Raw genomic sequence first — 19,561 nt, 5'->3', positions numbered from 1 at the left:
AGAGTTGCTACGCTTTCTAAATCGTACCTAACTACTAAAGGAATCACCATGCAAAATTTGAAATCGTTTGGACAATTCTAACATGTCTAAATTAACGAAAAAAGCTATCCGTGACGGACGGACGGACGGACGTACGGACGGACGGACGGACGGACGGACGTACGGACGGACGGACCGACCCTAATTATAGAAAAGCTTCGCTTTTAAAAAGACTTACATTTTAAATAATTTTTTTCGATTTAGTTATAGTATTCTCTTATTTCACATATCAATGTTGAATTTTACATTCAAAAAACCTCTGTAATAAATATACATGCATTGTATTAACTTTTAGGCCCAATCTGTCATGGTTGATTCAGTTATTATCGCTTCACCAGGCACTAATACTTAATAAGTAAAAAAAAGCATTGAGGCTCGACAAAGTGGCAGAAAAAAATGAGCCGTGTGACGTCAATAGATCCATCTTTTTTTAAGGGCGTTCCTTTCCCACTTCTCCTCTCATCTCTCCTTTTTATGACGTCAAACGGCTTATTTTTTCTGCCCCTTTGTCGAGTCTCAAATTCATTTACTATGGAAATTCTTATAATAAAGTAACAGGATGTTTGTTTATGTGTGCGTGTCATTCTGTACCGTAGGATCTCGCTAACCCGCTAAACCGATATGGTTTTCCTTTACAGGATTGCTTCTCATAGATCTTGGGAAAGTTTAAACCTTTTTGTGGGAGGGACCACCACCATTCCAAAAGAAATAGCCCCAAGAAACCCCCCCTTAAATTTTTTTTATACTTTTTCTTTTAATTCGAAGATAAAAAATTGGGTAATGATATTCAACTTTGCAAGTGCCCCTAGAGGCCTCTAGGGACGTAGCCGCTAGTGTACTATGTAGTTTATAAAGTATGAGGACATTTTAGAACCAGTTTTAGAAGAAGAACCCGATCTATATCGAGATAAAGAAAATGACATCAATGAAACAGATCATGATAATGAAGTAAAAATGACACAGGCTCCTACTGAAGAATATAAACAAGTTGTTGCTGCAACGGAAAATATTCAAATTATGACCACAATAGAAATAATCAATCAATCAATTCAACAGGTACATTTTCACTGTTTGTAGATTTTGCTTCAAGATTTTTCTTTTCAATTTTAAAATTGACTAATCTTATGCAATTTAGTTATTTTTAAGGGTTCAGTGTCAGAATTGAATAAACTGAATATTAATGCATAAGTCTATACAAAATTGTAAATAAATTTGTTGCAAAACTGATTATATACATGAGCTGTTTCAGGACATACTGACGTTAATGAGACTTTAAATATGATACCTTGTTGTAATAGGAATCAGTATGAAAAAATCAAATGAATAGGATAATTATAACATACAAAAAAAACACCAAAAAAATCAGCTTGTTTTAAATGGACTTTCTGGTAACGATTATAGAGTTGCTGCGCTTTCTAAGTTGTACCTAACTGGTTTATGAATCCGCACGCAAAGTTTGAACTCGGTAGGACAATTTTAACCTGTTCAAATTAATTAAAAGAGCTAACCGTTACGGACGTACCAACGGACCGACTCTAATTATGGAAAAGCTTTGCTTTTGATAAAAAATCTTTGTTTTAATATAGGTCTTACCAAATATAATAATTATTTATTTTTCGCTTTAAATGTACAATCTATAATAATATATATTATGTTTGAAAGTTTAGTTTAAATGCCAGAAAATTATTGTATTTTCAGCAGACACAGAGACCAGAAATAAAAACATCAAGTCGAAAATTTGTAGTAAATGATGTACAGGTACAAAAAAATAACAAATCAATTAATAATAATTTAGAAATTATAAAACATGTCCGATCAGGACCTTTTCAGATGTTATTATAGGTTGATCGATTTCATTATCAACATGACACTATGATTATGAAGTTAGATTAATTTTTAACAGGGATCTAAAGGGATAAGACAATGTCCGATAAATTAATTTACATCCCCAATGATATGCAAAAATTACCCCTTCTGTAGATCACAATTAGTTGTTAAAACCTTTAAACACTCAACTTAATGAACCAACCAATTAAAATTCAAAGTTCTTAAGCCAACTAATAAGACATTATTATATAATTATTATAAAAACTTTTTTGGCAAGTGTTAGAAATAGCCCATTGTCCCCTCCCTCCCTGTATAAAACCTAAGATTTTATAATATTGGATAATCTAGATGTTATATTGAAGGACGAAAATTTTATTTTGTTATTTAGACAGAGAAGATTAGTTCGGAAAATAATGTAACAACAAAAGAACAAGAATTGATAGACAGCACTTCTTCATCTACACAATCTAAACAGGTTTACTTTTATTTAATCTTTTTACCCACGACCGTGGCCCAAAGACGTTAAAAATGGTTGCTTCTGCTGCTATGTCAGGTGTGCGACATAAATTGAGTAGGAGGAAGACCTTGACCCATAACAGCGCAACTCATTACCATGCACAGTTAGTACTTTTAAGACTAAGGTCGTGCAATCAAAGGGTTGGTTGTCTGTTGGATGTTACTTAGCCTAGTATTTACCGGTGGGCGTTTGAATATTCTATTACTTTACAAGCGGATGATGCCTTTGGGTTATCTAGATGATCACTTGTAATCGAATGAGAACGGCTGAACACAGTAATAGTGTCTGACTGATTATGACGTAACAAAAAAAATTAGCCAATGAGAGGCCGTTATTGACCAATGGTAAAATTTATAGTGTCCTCTCATTGGCTATTTTTTTTTGTTACGTCATAATCAGTCAGACACTATTACTGTGTTCGAACGGCTGCCCCAGTTAGGTAATAGGTAATAATAAGATATTAAATCTTTAAATTAACGTATGTTGGACTTTAGCATCACATTTAACACAAAAAAGTAAACTATAAGAAAGGATAAATATTTGGATATATTGACAGGGGAAAATCTGCCGTCAATTTAGATTGCTAATAGGTACCTTATTTATTAGTTATGGGGAAGGGTATGGGGTAAAGGGGGTGGATGGGGGGTTTCGTTATTTTAGCCAGCTGCGAATATCACTTTATTAGAGTATCTGAAAATCTAGTGGACATCCAAGTATATAAGATATCGATAAGGAAATCATTAAATTGCATTTTTAATACAGGTATACGTATAGGTCGGATAGGAATTTCTCTTTAAATGATAATTTATTATAGGATATGTATTTCTATTTCAGATTGATGAGACAACGTCTAGTGAAAGCACAATTGCCAAAACTGAGTCACAAACTCAGGTATCCTTATACTAAAGTAACAGGATGTGTGTCTGTGTGTCTGTACCGAAGGATCTCGCTAACCGCTGAACTGATCGGGTTCTCCTTAACAGGGTAGCTTCTCATAGGTCCCGGGAAGGTTTATAACTATTTTCTTGGGGGATGGGACACTCCCAACCCCCCAAAAAATGAAAAATTCCCCCCTCCAAAAAAAATGTTTAATTTTTTAATTAAAATTAAAAATTATGGGGGGGGGGCACGGCATCCCCCCCCCAAAAAAAAAAATCCTACTTCCAAAATATTTTTTTTTACTTTTTCTTTTAAAATCTAAAATAAGAAATTGGGTTATCAAATTCGAATCTCCCTTCCTTAAGTGCCTCTAGGGGCGTAGCCGCTAGTATTTTTAAATACAAAGCCTTTCTAAAATTATTGCCCATTTTTTCTCGTTAATTTATTCATGTTACAATTGTCCTATCGACTTCAAACTTTGCATTATGATTCTACTTAGACAACTCTATAATCGATACCAGAAAAACCGTACGTCCATTTTAAACATGTTGATATTTAACTTTTTTAACATTAAATTTTTATGTTATATAATATAATTATCCGATTGATCTGATTTTGTAAGCCCAAAAACTTATCCTGTATTTAAGTAGTTTTTCAACAAATTTACTTACATTAATATTCTGATTATTCAGTTCGCTTTTATGGATGTTATCATCCTTTAAACTAAAGTATTTTAATTTATTTTGTTTATTTTCCCCTTAAAGGTTAATATATTTATATATATATCGAACTACAAGGCTAAATAAGATTTATTAATTAAGAGTAGCATCATTAATCCAATTTCTATTTAATGATATACCTAGTATTTTATACAGATAAAACAAGGATTTTAGCATTCATAATAGCGAAGTTGTAGATTGGATGACTAAATATATAAACTTTTGTATCAGGATATCTGCTCTATGCCTGTTTTTACCGTAGGATCTCGCTAACCGCTGAACCGATATGGTTCTCCTTAACAGTGTTTCTTCGCATATGTCCTGGAAAGGTTAAAATCTATTTTTTGGGAGGGTGCCCCTATCCTCCAAATATAAATCGCAAAGCCACCTGGGCCTCTAGGGGCGTATCCGCTAGTATATGTTTAACTCTAATCTTACTAGACGACCCCTTATTATTCCATGCTCAATTAAACCTGCTTACTTAATGGTATAATGCTAAATGAACAATCTGCTTACACTGCCTTTCAGGGCTTCATTGCTTGAAAAATGATTAAAATGTAATGTTTTTTTCCAGAGTGTACCTGAAGGATTAAGCAGGCTACAGACACCAATAGTTCTCACTCTTAATAGGTAATTTTGTATCAAAAAGATACTTTTATATTTTTTCCCAGTATGGCTTCGAAACCGATTTATATCCGCTGGATTTGAACCGGTTTTCAGCCGTACTAAACAATTATGTATATTGTATAGCACCGAATTACAGACAATTTTCTACGAATATTGCAATAAAAGAATTAGGTTAAAAAGTAATAAAATTGTACCTAGGTTTTCTTATTTCAGAATAAGGGAATTTACTATAATTGAAAGAATTTTTGACACTTTATTTGATGTATGAAAACTACACAGTTCTCTCAATCCATTTTCCCCCTGCAATTTTTAAGGCGATGCAAAAAATGATAAATTGAATTTTTTTTCAGACCTCGCAGAGATATCAATTCACATTCTGAGAATGGTAAAAAAATATTTCACGCTGTATTCCAATGTCCAGCTACTCTATAACTATGTATGTCCTCGTGTATATATTGAGTAAATGAATATTAATTATTGGTAAGTTTTGAATATACTAAACACTACGCCCCCTAGAAGCCTCTTAAGGTGGGAGGGGAAAAGTCGACCCCTCACCCCCATTTTTAATTTAAGGTTTCAAAAGAAAAAGTAAAATATTTTTTTTTGTAGGTTGGGAATAATCTTTCATGGGAGGGTGAAGATAACCTCCCCATAAAATAGTTTAAAACCTTCCCTGGACCTACAGCTTCACTGTAAAGTAGAACCCTATCGGTTCAGCGGTTGGCGATATCTTTCGCCACAGACAAAAAAGCTCACTACTTCATTAAAGGATGTAAAAAAACAAATTGTACAAAATTTTAACTTTACTGTTAAATATTGTTAGTCTATTATTGCTGCGCTAATTATAAACATTAAGTTCCTGTAATTATAAAACCGTTTAATGGGACAGCGGAGAGTGTCATGTATGACGTCATAAAAATACATCTAAAAAGGTAGGGTGAGAGAAGAAGTGGGAAACGAAAACCCTTAAAAAAGAGGATGGATAATAGACGTATTTTTATGACGTCACACATGACACTTTTCGCTGTTCCCCCATTTATTTTTTTGCATGCATTTTTATTTTTTTTAAATTTAGTTTTGCATGATTTAATATTTTTGTTTTGTTTTGTTATTTAGTTTCTCCGTGTTGTAATGAACCTTGGATTCCAATCATAACTGAAACAAGGCATTTTAGACTTTAGTTTTCTTTATTTTCTTTTATTGAATGTTGATTATCATATTAGTTCTTGGAAAATCAACTCTGTAAATTTTATCATTTTTTTGGGGGGGTACTCTTTCGTGGAATGGACTCTTAAGGGGCATTTAGTCGTATTTTAACAGTAGCTTGATAGGTTATTTTATGTTATGCTAGATTAGGTTATTGTCCCGTAGGGTTAGGTAATTGGCCCCGCAGGGTTAGATCCCATTCCAGGGGCTAGAAATAAGAGAAAATCTACTATGAAAATACGACGAAACGCCCCATAAAAGGCGTTTTACCCATTTTATACGTAAAAGTAAGTTTATATTAAATTAGACTTAATATCTTATATCTATACCCATGTCATTGGTATATATGATAGCGTGACTGCTTGCTTTCGAGAAGGCGTTGGGTTCGAGTCTCGACCATACCACGTTATACAAGAGATGTTAAAATGATACCTTTTGCTGCTATATCAGGCTACTAGCGGCTTCGCCCCTAGCCTCTAGGGGCTTTGCCCCAAGAGGTGATAAAAAAAAATTATGGCGAAAATTGTAAAGGACCATGGAAATCTCCTTCAACAACAAAAAAAAATATAAAAAAAATGGGGGGGGGATTTTTTGGTTTTTGGGGGGGTTTGGGGTGTCCCACCCCCCAAGAAAATAGCTTAAAACCACCACAGGACCAATAGGTAGATACCCTGAAGAGTAGAATCCGATCGGTTCAGTGGTTACTGAGATCTTAAGGGACAGACAGACAGACGGACAGACGGACAGACGGACAGACGGACAGACGGACAGACGGACAGACAGACATCGTTCTACTTTGTATTATAGATAGACTTAAAATCGTTAAATTATTATAAGAAAAGGGAAAAATACAATTTTCAATTCACTGAACGCTTTTACAATATTCTAACAAGCTTCACTATTATGAAACTGTAACTGCCCTTGTTTTGTCGTGTAGCCTTATTATATATTATTTCAGCATGATAGTTTTTATTTCAATAATTTTATTTAAAAAGTTTAGTGTAGTAATTGCTTTGTTTTGGTGTCTTTGTTATTGTAATGAAAACTTGGTATTCCTAATTCCTTTGCTGTACCCCCCCCCCCCCTCTTATTTAGTTAGGAGGTTGAAAATATTCATGTTTTCTTTAAATAAGACAATCTGATCATGGAAAGAAAACGAAGTAACGGGTTTCATCGTATTTTCGCAGTAGCTTTTCTCCTATTTCTAGCCCCTGCAGAGGGATCTAACCTAACCTAAAATAACCTAATTAGAAGCAGCTCATAGAGCCTGATAAAAATGACGTCATACAATACAAATGACCAATGATAGGCCAGTATACAATTAAATTGACCAATGGTAAATGCATACTGACCTATCTTTGGTTATTGTTGTTGTATGAGTCATTTTTTATTAGGCACCATAAGCTGCTTTAAAAATATCAACTACCCAACTGATGTTCTTGATTAAAGTATGCGGAGTTTGTTGAAAACTTTGCTGAAAACAATGCATTAAATAATGACAATAGTTAACTCTAGCTGAAAGTCTAAAATCAAAACTCTTGCTCTAGAATTACTCCCCAACATAATAGCCTCAGGCATTTTACGGATATATCTTAAATTTGTTTATATATTTTACAAATATTTTCCGCTGCTTATGGTATACTAAATTATCAATTTAAAAAATGTAATATAAAAGCTTAAGCACTTAAAAGATGCATGGATACAAAGGCATATACAGTTTATTCTTTTTAACCCTTCTCCTCAAAAGGCTAGGCCAAGAAAGGACGGGACAAAGTGTCTCAAAAATCATCCATGTGACGTCATAAAAATAAGGGATTATCCATCTCATTTTTAGGGGTTTTCTTTCATCTCCCGTATTTTTATGACATCACATGGCAGATTTTTGAGACACTTTGTCCCAGTACGGTCAAGAAAAGTTTAAAAAAGCTTTACAGAGTTTGAACCCAAAAATTGGATTATTGGCAGAATATTTATTAGCTAATTACCACCAAGTATGAGAAAGCTGTAAGTGTCATGTGTGACGTCATAAAAATCCATCTCTTTTTTATGGGTGTCCTTTCCTACTTCTCCTCTCATCCCTCCTTTACAGACGTATTTTTATAACGTCACACATGACACTTTGAGCTTTCTCGCAAGTATTATTTAAAAATCTGATTCCATATCCTTTATCTGTGTAAAATTTGTAGTGAAATTAATGACCCGGAACTAATCCTTTCATCCAGCTACAAATTTAGAAGATCAAAGCAGCCCACCACCAACGGACAACTAGCTCCCAACTTTTCCTATGTTACAACCAGACCATTTCATCATCATACCAACCAGAAACCTTTCAGTAAATTTTACAGGCCTATTCAGTTCAATAATCCTTCTCCCCCAATTAAGAATTTTACTGGGAAGCAAACTAATTCAGGCCTGGAAAATAATCCAGACAACTCACTTCTCAATTTGGACAGCTTGTCAGCCCCGAAACCTTTCTCGTCTGGGTTGAATCTGATTCAGAATAATAAACTAAAGGTTATTTTATGTATTAATTTCTATTGAAATAACCATTCTTATTTCATTAAAGGTAAAAATCTTACTACAATTGTAATGGTTTTTTATTGCATCGTATTATAAACAGCTTTCCGCGGATATAAAAATATACGATTATACGATTAAGGCCAGGCCAGGTTTCAATCTTAAAATTTTACATTTTTATGTTAGTAGAAAACTGGATTTAAAACTACGCTATACATAACTTTTCAGTATTACTGAGAACCGGTTCTAGGCCACCGGATATTAATCGAAGCGAGACTGGAAAAGAAACTTCAGCCACTATTCCATTCTTTAAAAAAAACTGTTTCAATTTATCATCTTATGTTTTTTCTTCACAATTTTTATTCCCCAAAATGAAAAGTATATTAAATTTCAATAAACCTTTGCATGACATAGTTTTCAAGGTATAAGATTTGAAAGAACGTGTCCTAACTTTTGTGATTTAAAAAAAATAGCTATTCAGTGCTTTTAGTAAGTAGAGGATGTAAAATAATACATAGAATTCAGTTTTTTTTGTAGACCTTCTTTTTTTCAAGTAATTTAATTTTTTTAAATTAAGTTAGTTTTAAGGTACTAAAACGAAACAAAAAATAAGAAAATTACATTATGAACAATATTAGTAAGATCTTTAATTTGACACCTTACTTTTTGAATTCGGTTGAGTAATTGTAGAAAAAATCTACTTTGTTGAACCCCAGTGAATCAAAACTTTGAACTTTGGGAGCCCGTCACGAATGGGTTAAAACAAAATCACAAAAGTTAGGGCACGTTCTTTGGAAGTATTTAGCCTACATTTTTATACCATCCTTATAGCCCATTGATGCATCTGTCTAAGATTACACATAATATATTTTCATTTTATCAGGGAGGGATGGAATATTGGGCTATTTGTTACACTAGTCCCCAAAGTTTTCAAATAATGTTTTCTTATTCGTTGGCTCAAAAACTTTGTGGCCTTTTCTTTTTATTGGTTGGTTCATTAAGTTGAGTGTTAAAATGTTCCAACCTATAATTGCAATCTACAATAAGGGGCAATTTTGTTCTTCGTCCATGGGGATGTACATTATTATTTTAACTGTCATTGTCTTATCCCTTTAGATCCCTGCATTTTATCCTGATGCTTAAATATTTCAGTGTGGAGTTTGAGTGGTTTACTATATTCTTAAGTGGCTATTCTATATACTCTTCTTTATTTATAGATTATATTTATATTAATTTATTACCTTATTGGCATAGGAATCTCTATTGAATAAAGCATATCTATTAATTAATATAATTATATATCCTTAAAATTTTCTATCACAATGTGATTGGTATTTAATTAATTCAAGGCCGGTTTTAGACTATTTGTAGGAGTGCCAGCTTATCCTTCTAGTTTGTAGGACTCTTAACATTAAATAAGATCTTTAAATGAAAAATAATAAAATAATTGTTGAAGTTGATATAAATCAACTCAAGTGCAACAACCTATTTTTAAAAAATGGTGAAATTTTCAAAGAAAATGCATAAAATATGATTCCCAGGCAAACTTTGTTCCACACCCATCTCAAACCAAGACAGGGCCTCAATTATCATTATACCCGAAGCCAAGTTCTAATACAGGGTGCGTCACTAAAATTTTTCAAGTTTTAAAATTAAAAATAAACAAGGAGAAAGACAAAGTGTTTAAAAAAACAGCCATGTGACGTCATAAAAATGAGGGAGATAAAATCAGAAGTTGGAAAGAAAACCCCTAAAAAAGAGATACATAATCCCTAATTTGTATGACATCACAGAACTGATTTTGAGACACTTTGTCCCTCTCCAATTAACAATATAAGGTATAATAATATTAAGAAAATGGTAATAATCAATATTTTGTCTAAAAAAAGACATTAAAGTTTTTTTGTGCTTTATTGAGAATTATTTCTCAATAATTCAAACTTTTGGCTAGATTCGGGTAGGACTTATTTCTTCTAATGCATTATACCTTGGTCCCCAAATACTTTTTTTGTGGATTTATTCTGCAACAAGTGAATTTAATAATATACTTTATTTGATTTGGTTTATCCTTACATTTTTATTGACAATTTTTGTGACACATCCTGTAAATCTGTTAGTCTATCTGGAAGCAATCAATCTAAGTTATCAAATCACTTTGAAAAGTTGAAACCCTTGGCCTCACAAAGTTTATCAACAACTATTAGTGTGTTTGGTAACAGTGAAACTCGAGATGACAAAATCAAATCTGAAAAGCAAACAAAACTGTCCTTATCCCCAAGGCCTAAGATTTTATCTGTTGCTTTAACTGTAGATGAAAATAATTCTCAACCCAGCCCTCTTGATTTTTATTTCCACAAACCTATATCATCTGAATGGCCTGAAAAGAAAAGGCCAACAAGGCATGATAGCATTAAAACTGATACAAGAGACAAAAAAACTGTTGTTGATTTGACAAGTGACAAAAATATAATTAATACTTCAGTTTTTGATTTAACAAGCAAGCCAAAGAATGTAAATGGTTTCCAAATTGAGACAAAAGCTGTTGAACCACAAATAAGTCCACCAAAAATTGAGAAACAACCAATATTTGTTACAGCTGATGGATTTCAAAAAGTAGAAAATTTAACAAATGATTTTAAAAATCAACCAATTAAGTTTGCAGTTAGCGAAACAAACATAGTTCAACAATCTACTTTTGGTAATGCAGCAAGTGGGGTCGAACACCATATTTTTCATACAAATAATGTTGGCAAACTAATTAGACATCCTGTAACAAATTTGAATAATGGAACAAAATTGACGTATAACCCTGGACATGAATCAAAGAGCATACCTGAGAGAGCCAACCAGCCTGTGAGCAATTCAAATAATGTACGACAAATAAATAAATATCCTAATTTACCTAATTTTAAAATTGAAACAATACCAACAAATCAACCTAACAATTATCTGAACATAAAAAATAAAAGAGAATTTTCCAACTTTGTAAATGGAGGATTTTTTGGGGCATACAAGCAGTCATCAGATTTAGATAATTTGAGATACACGAGGAAAAATGATGCTAAACTTTTATTATATTTTTTGGATCATAGAAAGAAAAAGAAGTAGCAGGTTTCATTGTATTTTCACAGTAGCTCTTCATAGGTTAATTTAGTTTAGGTTATGTTAGGTTTGGTAAATGTTAATGATTGCTCCGCAGGGACTAAAAATAGGAGAAAGGCTACTGAAAAATATGACGAAAATTGTTTTCTTTATATAATTCTAATTTTTTATTTTCTGTCCGTTATGGTATAGTAGTAGGATGTATGAGTGTCTGTCCATTTTTTTTTGTTTCTCGCCTTTTTTCTTTGGATTGTCAATTTTTATAAAATTTTAAGGCGTTGTTTGGGGTTTGTATGTAGTGTGAACACGAAAGTAATCTCTGTTTTATTTTTAAAAGGCATCAAACTAATTTTATTTGTCTACCTATCCAGAAAAAAGGACAATTAAAAAAAAACAATATGTCTTAATATTTCAAAGTTACAAAGAGAAATATTTTAAAACGTAAGATATGGGTTATGGGTTATGCAATTTTTTCATTTAATATGATAATTTTAGCATGTTTTGTACTTCTAGGGTCCCGCGGGTACCAAATAAAACTATCATAACAACAAACACAAACACCTACACAAATACCCAGCTCAACCCTAGACTAGTCCGTCACTATTCTGACAGCCCTAGTAGTAGTGGAAGGAGAATACCGGCCGCTCTAAAAGTTGTGGGCCCACACTTTGTGTATAAATATTCATCTACTAATGGTGTGGGAGGGGGGAGGAGGGAGCTCCCCCAGAGGACCTACCATACACAGACTAATTATCATCAGGAATGAGATGAGACAGAATATCATGCCTTAGCTTTACAGAGATACATTTTATTAATGGATCTAATAAAAAATGAACTTTTCTCCTATTCTAGCCTCTGCGGGGGGCTCTAGCCCATCGAGGCATATTTTCTAACCTTTACCATTTACTTAACCTAACCTAGCCTAAAAATAACATTTCAAAAGCTACTGTGAAAATACGATGAAACCCGCAACTTCGTTTTCTTTCCATGACCCCACTCATGTTTTCAAAGATTTTGATAAATACATAGATCTGAAGGGATAAGACAATGGCAGTTAAATTGACGTACCACCCAATAATGATCAGAAAATTAGCTCTTCTGTAGATTACAATTAGTTATTGAAAAATTTTGACAGTCAACCTATTGAACCAACCGATTAAAATTAAATAAAAGTCCCCAAAGTAGTTAAGCCAACTAATAAGAAAACGTATTATGAAACTTTGGGACTTATAAATAGCCGAATGTCTCCTCCCACCGATACAATACCTGATTTTTCAGTATGGCCCAAAACTGATTCTAATACAGCGGATTCGAAGCCATCCTGTAAAAGTATTCCTTATGCTGTATCCAAAATTATTTTATCCGTTGCATCAACCATCATTCTCTCCTATTTCTATGTCAAAGATAAGAGAAGACTGGGGTGTGCTATCATTTCCCCAATCATTATAACCGAAAATTATTAATAAATCACAAAATGCAAGGATCTAAAGGGATAAGACAATGGCCGATAAATTGATATAGATCTCTAATGATGATACACAAAATTACCCCTTCTGTAGATTAAGATTAGTTGTTGAAACAGTTGAACACGTAACTTAATGAACCAACCAATTAAAATCAAAAAGTGTCCAATGTTGTTAAGCCAACGAATAAAAAAAGTTATTATAGGACTTTGGGGACTAGTGTAATAAACAGGCCATTGTCCCCTCTATCTGACAAAATGCAACATTCCCATTGCTCCAATGTAATCAATAAACCGCCAGTCCAGTCTAAATATATGCTATTGTGACTTTGTATGCATTTATAAAATGTTTGCAGATATTACAATATGCCAGAGAGAGAGAGAGAGAGAGAGAGAAAAAAAAAAAAAAAAGAGAGAGAGAGAGAGAGAGAGAGAGAGAGAGAGAGAGAGAGTTGAGTGTTAAAACGTTTCAACCACTAATTTTAATTTACAGAAGGGGTGATTTTGTGATCATTATTGGGGATTTACATCAATTTATCTGCCATCGTCTTATCCCTTTAGATCCGTGACAATATGCAGCTGTGATGGCACAACGAAAGACTGAATATCATGCACTCACCCTTTTCTTCATTAAGAATTAATCCTTTTTGTCAAAGAAGCAAAGTTTTGAGAAGCAAATCTTTTGTCTATAAATCACTTTGTCTGTCTGTCTGTCATGAAGTTAATATATACTTGTCTGTTATCGGAGATTGATGTTAAATAGTTATTTATCGCATTGTATTATAGACAACTTTCCGTGGATATCACATAAAAGTACATAATATTTATAAAATATAAACATTTCTAAGGAGAACCAGTTCTAATACACAACTTAATACACAAAGAAACATTGACTAAGTAATTGGCAACTGCTGTATTGATCGCTCATTTGTTTGGAATTAAAATTCGCCACTGATCAATGATTTCATCCTTGTTATTACTTCAACCCTCTCTCTAATCAAAGACTATCTAATGACAAAGTTTTTAAAAGGTGTGTTAGATAAAAGGAGAAAAGAAATAGAAACAAATAATTGTATTTAAGATATAAAAAGAAAATAATTGATAGCAAAGAAGCAATAACAAAGTAACATAATTAATTTCTAAAAAAAAAGAGATAAAGAACGATAATTATTTTAAAGTAAATATGGAGATTTTATAGTTGTCATTTTATGTTATTGTCCAGATTTTAAAAAAAAAAGAAATGTAAGAATAAAATTTTTTTGCATTCTTCGCCTACAAACCACAGAAAATGACTATTCTAACTGCCTATATGATAGCAAAACAGTTGTCTGTTATTCATCCCTTTTAAAGTTAAACAAATTTTAGGGTCTGATGCACCATCTAGATATATTATGTCTATTGTCTATAGTTAAGGATTTTTTAAGGTTGATAAGTTTTAGTTAAAAATAATATAGTAAACAAAAGTCCCCAAAGAATTGTAATAACGTTTTCTTATTTGTTAACTTAACAACTTTTGGGATTTTTTTTGAATTTTGAGATTGCTTGGATCATTTACTTGAGTGTCCAAACGTTTCAACCATTAATTGTAACTTACGTTAGGGGTAATTTTGTGTATCATTATTGTATCATTGTCTTATCCCTTTAGATCCTTGCTTTTCTATGTTCTGAAGCTAAAGCATCATATAATGTTAATCATTATCTCATAAGGATAGTATTGACCCCCTACCAACCTACGGTTCATCAAGTAACACGAAATCTAAAGTCATAACCACCCCCCAAACAAACTATATTGTAGAAGAACTTCCCACTTATGATTCATCAAACCAAATCAACCCTGATACACTAACCTCTACTGAATCAAATTATATTAATTTTGAAACTGTTCCAAATTATTTCATAAATGCCCCACCAACATATAATTTTAGTAAGATAAAACCAGAAGAAATAACAAGTTATCAAACAAATCAAAGTATAGACAAACTTCCTACTTACAAACCAACAAGCACCCTTATACCTGATGCTATTGCAACAACCCAGTCAACTTATTATCAAATTGAAAGTACATCAAAAAGTACTGTAAACAAAATAACGACACCCTTAATTCCAAATTTTAATGTTGATGGTCAAGACGCCTTTGAATACAATGATTACCATGAAAATACTAACTTCATTGAAACAGATAATTCAGCAAAAGCTGAAAATGCTAAAATAATACCTAACAAAATAACTTCACCAACGCCACTGATTCCAAAATTTGACGTAGAGATTTATTTAAGTAATGAAATAACAACTAAAAAGGAAAACACAAATAAAGATAACCCTAATTTAATGAGTGAAAATGATAATGCTTTTGATAAATCCCTTAAAGCTACAGCTGATCCAATAGAGACCACAACTCTTCACCCTCTCTTCCCACAGTTTGAAATTGAAATAGATTTAAGCCAAGAAGCCTCTACTAAAAAAGCGAATGTGACAAATAAACTTGAACAGAATTTAAATGATGAAACTTCCACAACAAAGTTAAGCTTACCTAGCTTTTCAACTGTAACACCTTTTCCTCTGTTTCCAAATTTTGAAATTAACTTGGAAAGTGAAGACAATGCTATTGAAAAATCTGTTAATGAGCCAGACAAAGTTAAATTACCTAATGTTGAAGCCACATCTGAGATTAACACCAATAAAGGTCCTGTTGAGTTAAAACCAACCACTCTATTACAACTTATTCCTCAGGTTGATGTTGCAATGGACTTTGTTCAAGAATCATCATCTGCACCTGTTAAAACAAAAATATTTGACCAACTTATTCCTAAATTTGAAATTGACATTGAAATTGAAGAATCACTGCCGGTTATTGATGATTCAGATTTGAACAATACTATTAAATCAGCAAATACTCCAACAGCTATCAAGGTTGACAATATTGTCTTTCCTACAAGTGCCATTGAATCCCTTGTCCTTACATTAGTTCCTAAAGATATTATTGTACCAAAAAATGATTCTAATAAAGTACAACCTGAAACTAGTCAAGAAAATCCAGTAATATTTGATACCAATAAAATTGAATCTCTTATCCCTAATTTTGAAATTGATGCTGAATCAAAAGAAACCTGTTCACAAACTATAACCATGCCACAGTTTCAGAATTTTCCCTTTGCTAATAAGGCAGCCAAAAAAATGATGAAGAAAGAATCAAAAAGTATGAAAAATCAAAGTATTGAGAATGACAAAAATGTTATTGATAAAAATAATTTGCCTTATGATTTAAAAGATAATCCATTTGTTAGCAGTGTATTTGTCTCAAATGCTACTAATTTGACATATCCAAACATTGAAATTGATGAAATTAATAATATTAAAATTCCAGCAATAGATATTCTTGGACAAAGAGAGAATGACAAGTTTCTCAACTTTTCAGAACTTTATGTAACTCCTAAAAATATCAATGAGGATTTTACTGTAAACCTACTTTCAGAAAATGACCAGCAAGTGAAAAGGGATTTCAGACAAATTAGAAAAGTTAGGATTTCCAAGAAAGCTTTGTTTAAAAGGTTTCCAAATAGAATAAAGAATTTTGGAAAGCCTTTAGTAAAACCATCAGTTGGAAATACCACTTCTACAGAATCCAAGTTAGATATATCAAATAAGACAAGTATAATTGAAGAATCAAAACCTGCACCTGATAATATTACTACTGAAAATCCTGTTTTTATAGTTTATCCTTCTGTTATACAAAATAAAGCAGATGAAACTACCTTTGAATTAACTACCTCTATAATTGAAAAGAAATCTAATGAGCAGTCATATGACACATCAACAATATTAAATATTGATACAAATACTGTAGAAGACACACCAAATTTCAATGAGAAAGAAAGTACAATTTTTAATGTCAAAGATAATTTTTCAACCATAACAGAAACTTTAGATGAAATAGATTTTACATCTAAAGCTATTCAAGAAACTACAACAATTACAAGTGAAATTGTAGACAATGATGAAAGTCTAACAGAAAACTATTTAGAAAATTTTACAACTTCTAAAGAAAATTATCAGGAAACTTTAGATACTACTACATCAAATAGTTTAAAAGTTAATATTCTAGACTCAAAGCATGAAAATTTAGAAGAATCTCTAGCTTTATCTTTTAAACAAGCAGAAAATTCAATAGCTCAAACAACAACTAATAACAATGCTGACATGGATGTTACAACTGAATTAGAAAATGCTGCTGAAGACAATTTTGTGGAGAGCACGACAAATGCTGTTATTGATAATACAATTACAACTGAAGACATGATTTCAATCTATGATTCAAGTGATTTTTTTGATATTGATGCATTCTTTGGTGAAAATTCTACAAATGTTCCTGATCATTTAATTAAAAAGGATATTATTGACGTTGATTATAATAAAAATACTGATATTCTAGTTACTGAGAATGAAAAACCTGTTTCAAACTTTTCTGCTGATTTTACAGTTAAAAATGGCTTCATAATTTCTATTGATGATTCATTTACTAATCTCAATAGATCTCTGAAAGAAAATGATGAAACTTCAGTATCATCACATAATCTTATTGATGATTTAATTGTAAGTAAAGCTATAAATAATGAAGAAAAAGTTGAAACTGATATTTTATCAAATACTCACTTTTCAACCACAGAAGAGAATACTGAAAATCTACTAAAAGCTGATGAAATGTCAACCAGATATGAAGAACCTGTCCTAAGTGTTTTTGATATTTTAGATGCAGACAATCTAAATTCAGAAGATGATTTAGACAATGTTGAAATCATAGATAATGATATTTTTAATTCCTACAAAAATAAAGAAGAGTTAATAAAAAGTGATATCATATACTATGACAATGACTTTGAATCTGAACTATTTTATGATGTTGGCATTCATGATAATAAAGATGCTTTTAAAGTAAATGGGTTTGTTATTGATAAATATAACCAAATAGAAGACTTTAGTTTAGATACAAATCTTCAGCAATATAAATCTTCCAAAGATGGATCAATACTGATTGATGTTATTGAAAGAAAAAAGGCAGAACAACCAAGACAACCCAAGTTAGTAAAACTACCAAACAAAAGTGAAGTTGTTTATGTTAAAAGTAACAAGGTAACATAATAAAATATTAAAAACAGGTCGCATAAAAGATCAATAAAAAAATAAACCGTAAAGATTTTGTTTAAGTTTTGTAGATTTTTAAATGATTTTGGAGGATTTTTATAAAAATAATTTTGCCTCGCTAAGCGACCCTAATCTTTTTTTTTTTTTTTAATCCACCTCAGGTTCCTATTAATTATCTAATGCAATCTTAAACCTTAAGTGGCATGGATTTGTTTTTTTGCATGTTTTTATATTTTTTTACGTTTTAGTTATTAATTTTAAAGTTAAAATATACTGGTTATTTTGGGGTTTTACAGACGATCTATTACTCATTTTTTGCAATTTTTCTTTGGATGGGGGAGGTACCCTCTCCCAATATAGTTATAAACCTTCCAAGGACAAACAAGAATATACCCTGTAAAGAAAAACCATATCGGTTCAGCGGTTAGCTAGATCATTTGGTATACACAAACAGACAGACAAACAAGTAGAGATCCTGCTACTTTATTATAAGGTTGCTTAACCCCAACAGAAAGAAAAGAACAACAGTTTAATATGAAACCAGTAAATAACTTATTTAAATTTTTCAGGATCCCTATAGAAAGAGCATCCACGACACAAGAATGAAGCCAACCAATATTTCTGATATATAAATTATTAAATACATGTTTACTGTACAATAACACAGGGACGGAGGGGACATTGGGCTGTTTATTATTCTAGTCCCCAAAGTTTTAACGTTTCTTCTTCGTTGGATTAACAACTTTTGGGGTTTTTGATTAATTTTAATTGGTTGTTTTATGAAGTTAAGTCGGAGATAAGTGTCCAAACGTACCAATAATTGTAATAAAAAGGGGTAATTTTGTGTATTATCAATTAATCGGCCAATGTCTTATCCCTTTAGATTCCTGACAATAACATGTACTAATTTAATTTGGGTTTCAAATTAAACTTTGAGCTATTTATAGAGACAAAATATTTTTTTTGTACTTAATAATTGACTTAAAAATATTAAGCGGGATATTCAGACTTTTGAAAGATTATGCTGCAATATGAAAAAAGTACTTTCTTATTTTAATTTTCTTGTAAAATAAAATATTTTTAAGTTACCATAGTTTTAATTGCTCTAGAAAAGTCCTTAAATTATTAAAAAATGCTTGTTGTTATGAATATAATTAATTTATTTGTAAAATATAGTGTAATATACTAATATTTCTATGCGATGTTGTTTATTTTCATTTTTGAGCATATATTTTCAAAATTAGGCATTTCCCGCTTTAAATTATAGACTGAATAATTTCTATCGTTATTCTAATTATTCACAGATTTTCAATGAATATTTATCTGCAAAATCTGTTTTATAAAGATTTTTATCACTTACTCTGTAAATCTATTTAACGCATGATTTAAATTTAAACATATTTATTGATTCTTAGAAGAACTTTAAAATTTTAGCCATATAAGTTCTTTAATTTTAGAAGGTGCCTAATAAAAATCAAAACAAATTCTTTATGTTGTAACAGTTAGGGAGTTGAATCCATTTTTATA

At 31.6% G+C, this 19,561-nt stretch overlaps 1 protein-coding gene across 5 annotated transcripts in view; it reads left to right on the top strand.

The window, feature by feature from the left end:
* LOC145304928 (uncharacterized) overlaps window positions 1-19,231 on the top strand; it is a 139,127-nt gene extending 119,896 nt beyond the window's left edge. The window contains exons 13-20 of one of the 5 annotated variants that reach the window (XM_080146721.1): window positions 335-377; window positions 911-1,095; window positions 1,741-1,797; window positions 2,255-2,341; window positions 3,218-3,274; window positions 4,556-4,611; window positions 4,959-4,993; window positions 18,604-19,231. In XM_080146721.1, coding sequence (XP_080002847.1) covers window positions 335-377; window positions 911-1,095; window positions 1,741-1,797; window positions 2,255-2,341; window positions 3,218-3,274; window positions 4,556-4,611; window positions 4,959-4,993; window positions 18,604-18,614 — 531 coding nt within the window. In that variant the 3' untranslated portion in view covers window positions 18,615-19,231. Of the gene's footprint in view, window positions 1-334; window positions 378-910; window positions 1,096-1,737; window positions 1,798-2,254; window positions 2,342-3,217; window positions 3,275-4,555; window positions 4,612-4,958; window positions 4,994-5,724; window positions 5,805-14,546; window positions 18,023-18,603 lie in introns of those variants that run through there. The other 4 variants (XM_080146720.1, XM_080146719.1, XM_080146718.1 and 1 more) reach the window with 4 other exon arrangements.
* The last annotated feature ends 330 nt before the right edge of the window (window positions 19,232-19,561 follow it).

Source organism: Acartia tonsa, chromosome 2 (genome assembly GCF_053477335.1).
Source record: "Acartia tonsa isolate MP-2025a chromosome 2, ASM5347733v1, whole genome shotgun sequence".
Taxonomy (NCBI): Eukaryota; Metazoa; Arthropoda; class Copepoda; order Calanoida; family Acartiidae; genus Acartia; species Acartia tonsa.
This window is presented reverse-complemented; position numbering and strand designations above follow the sequence as displayed.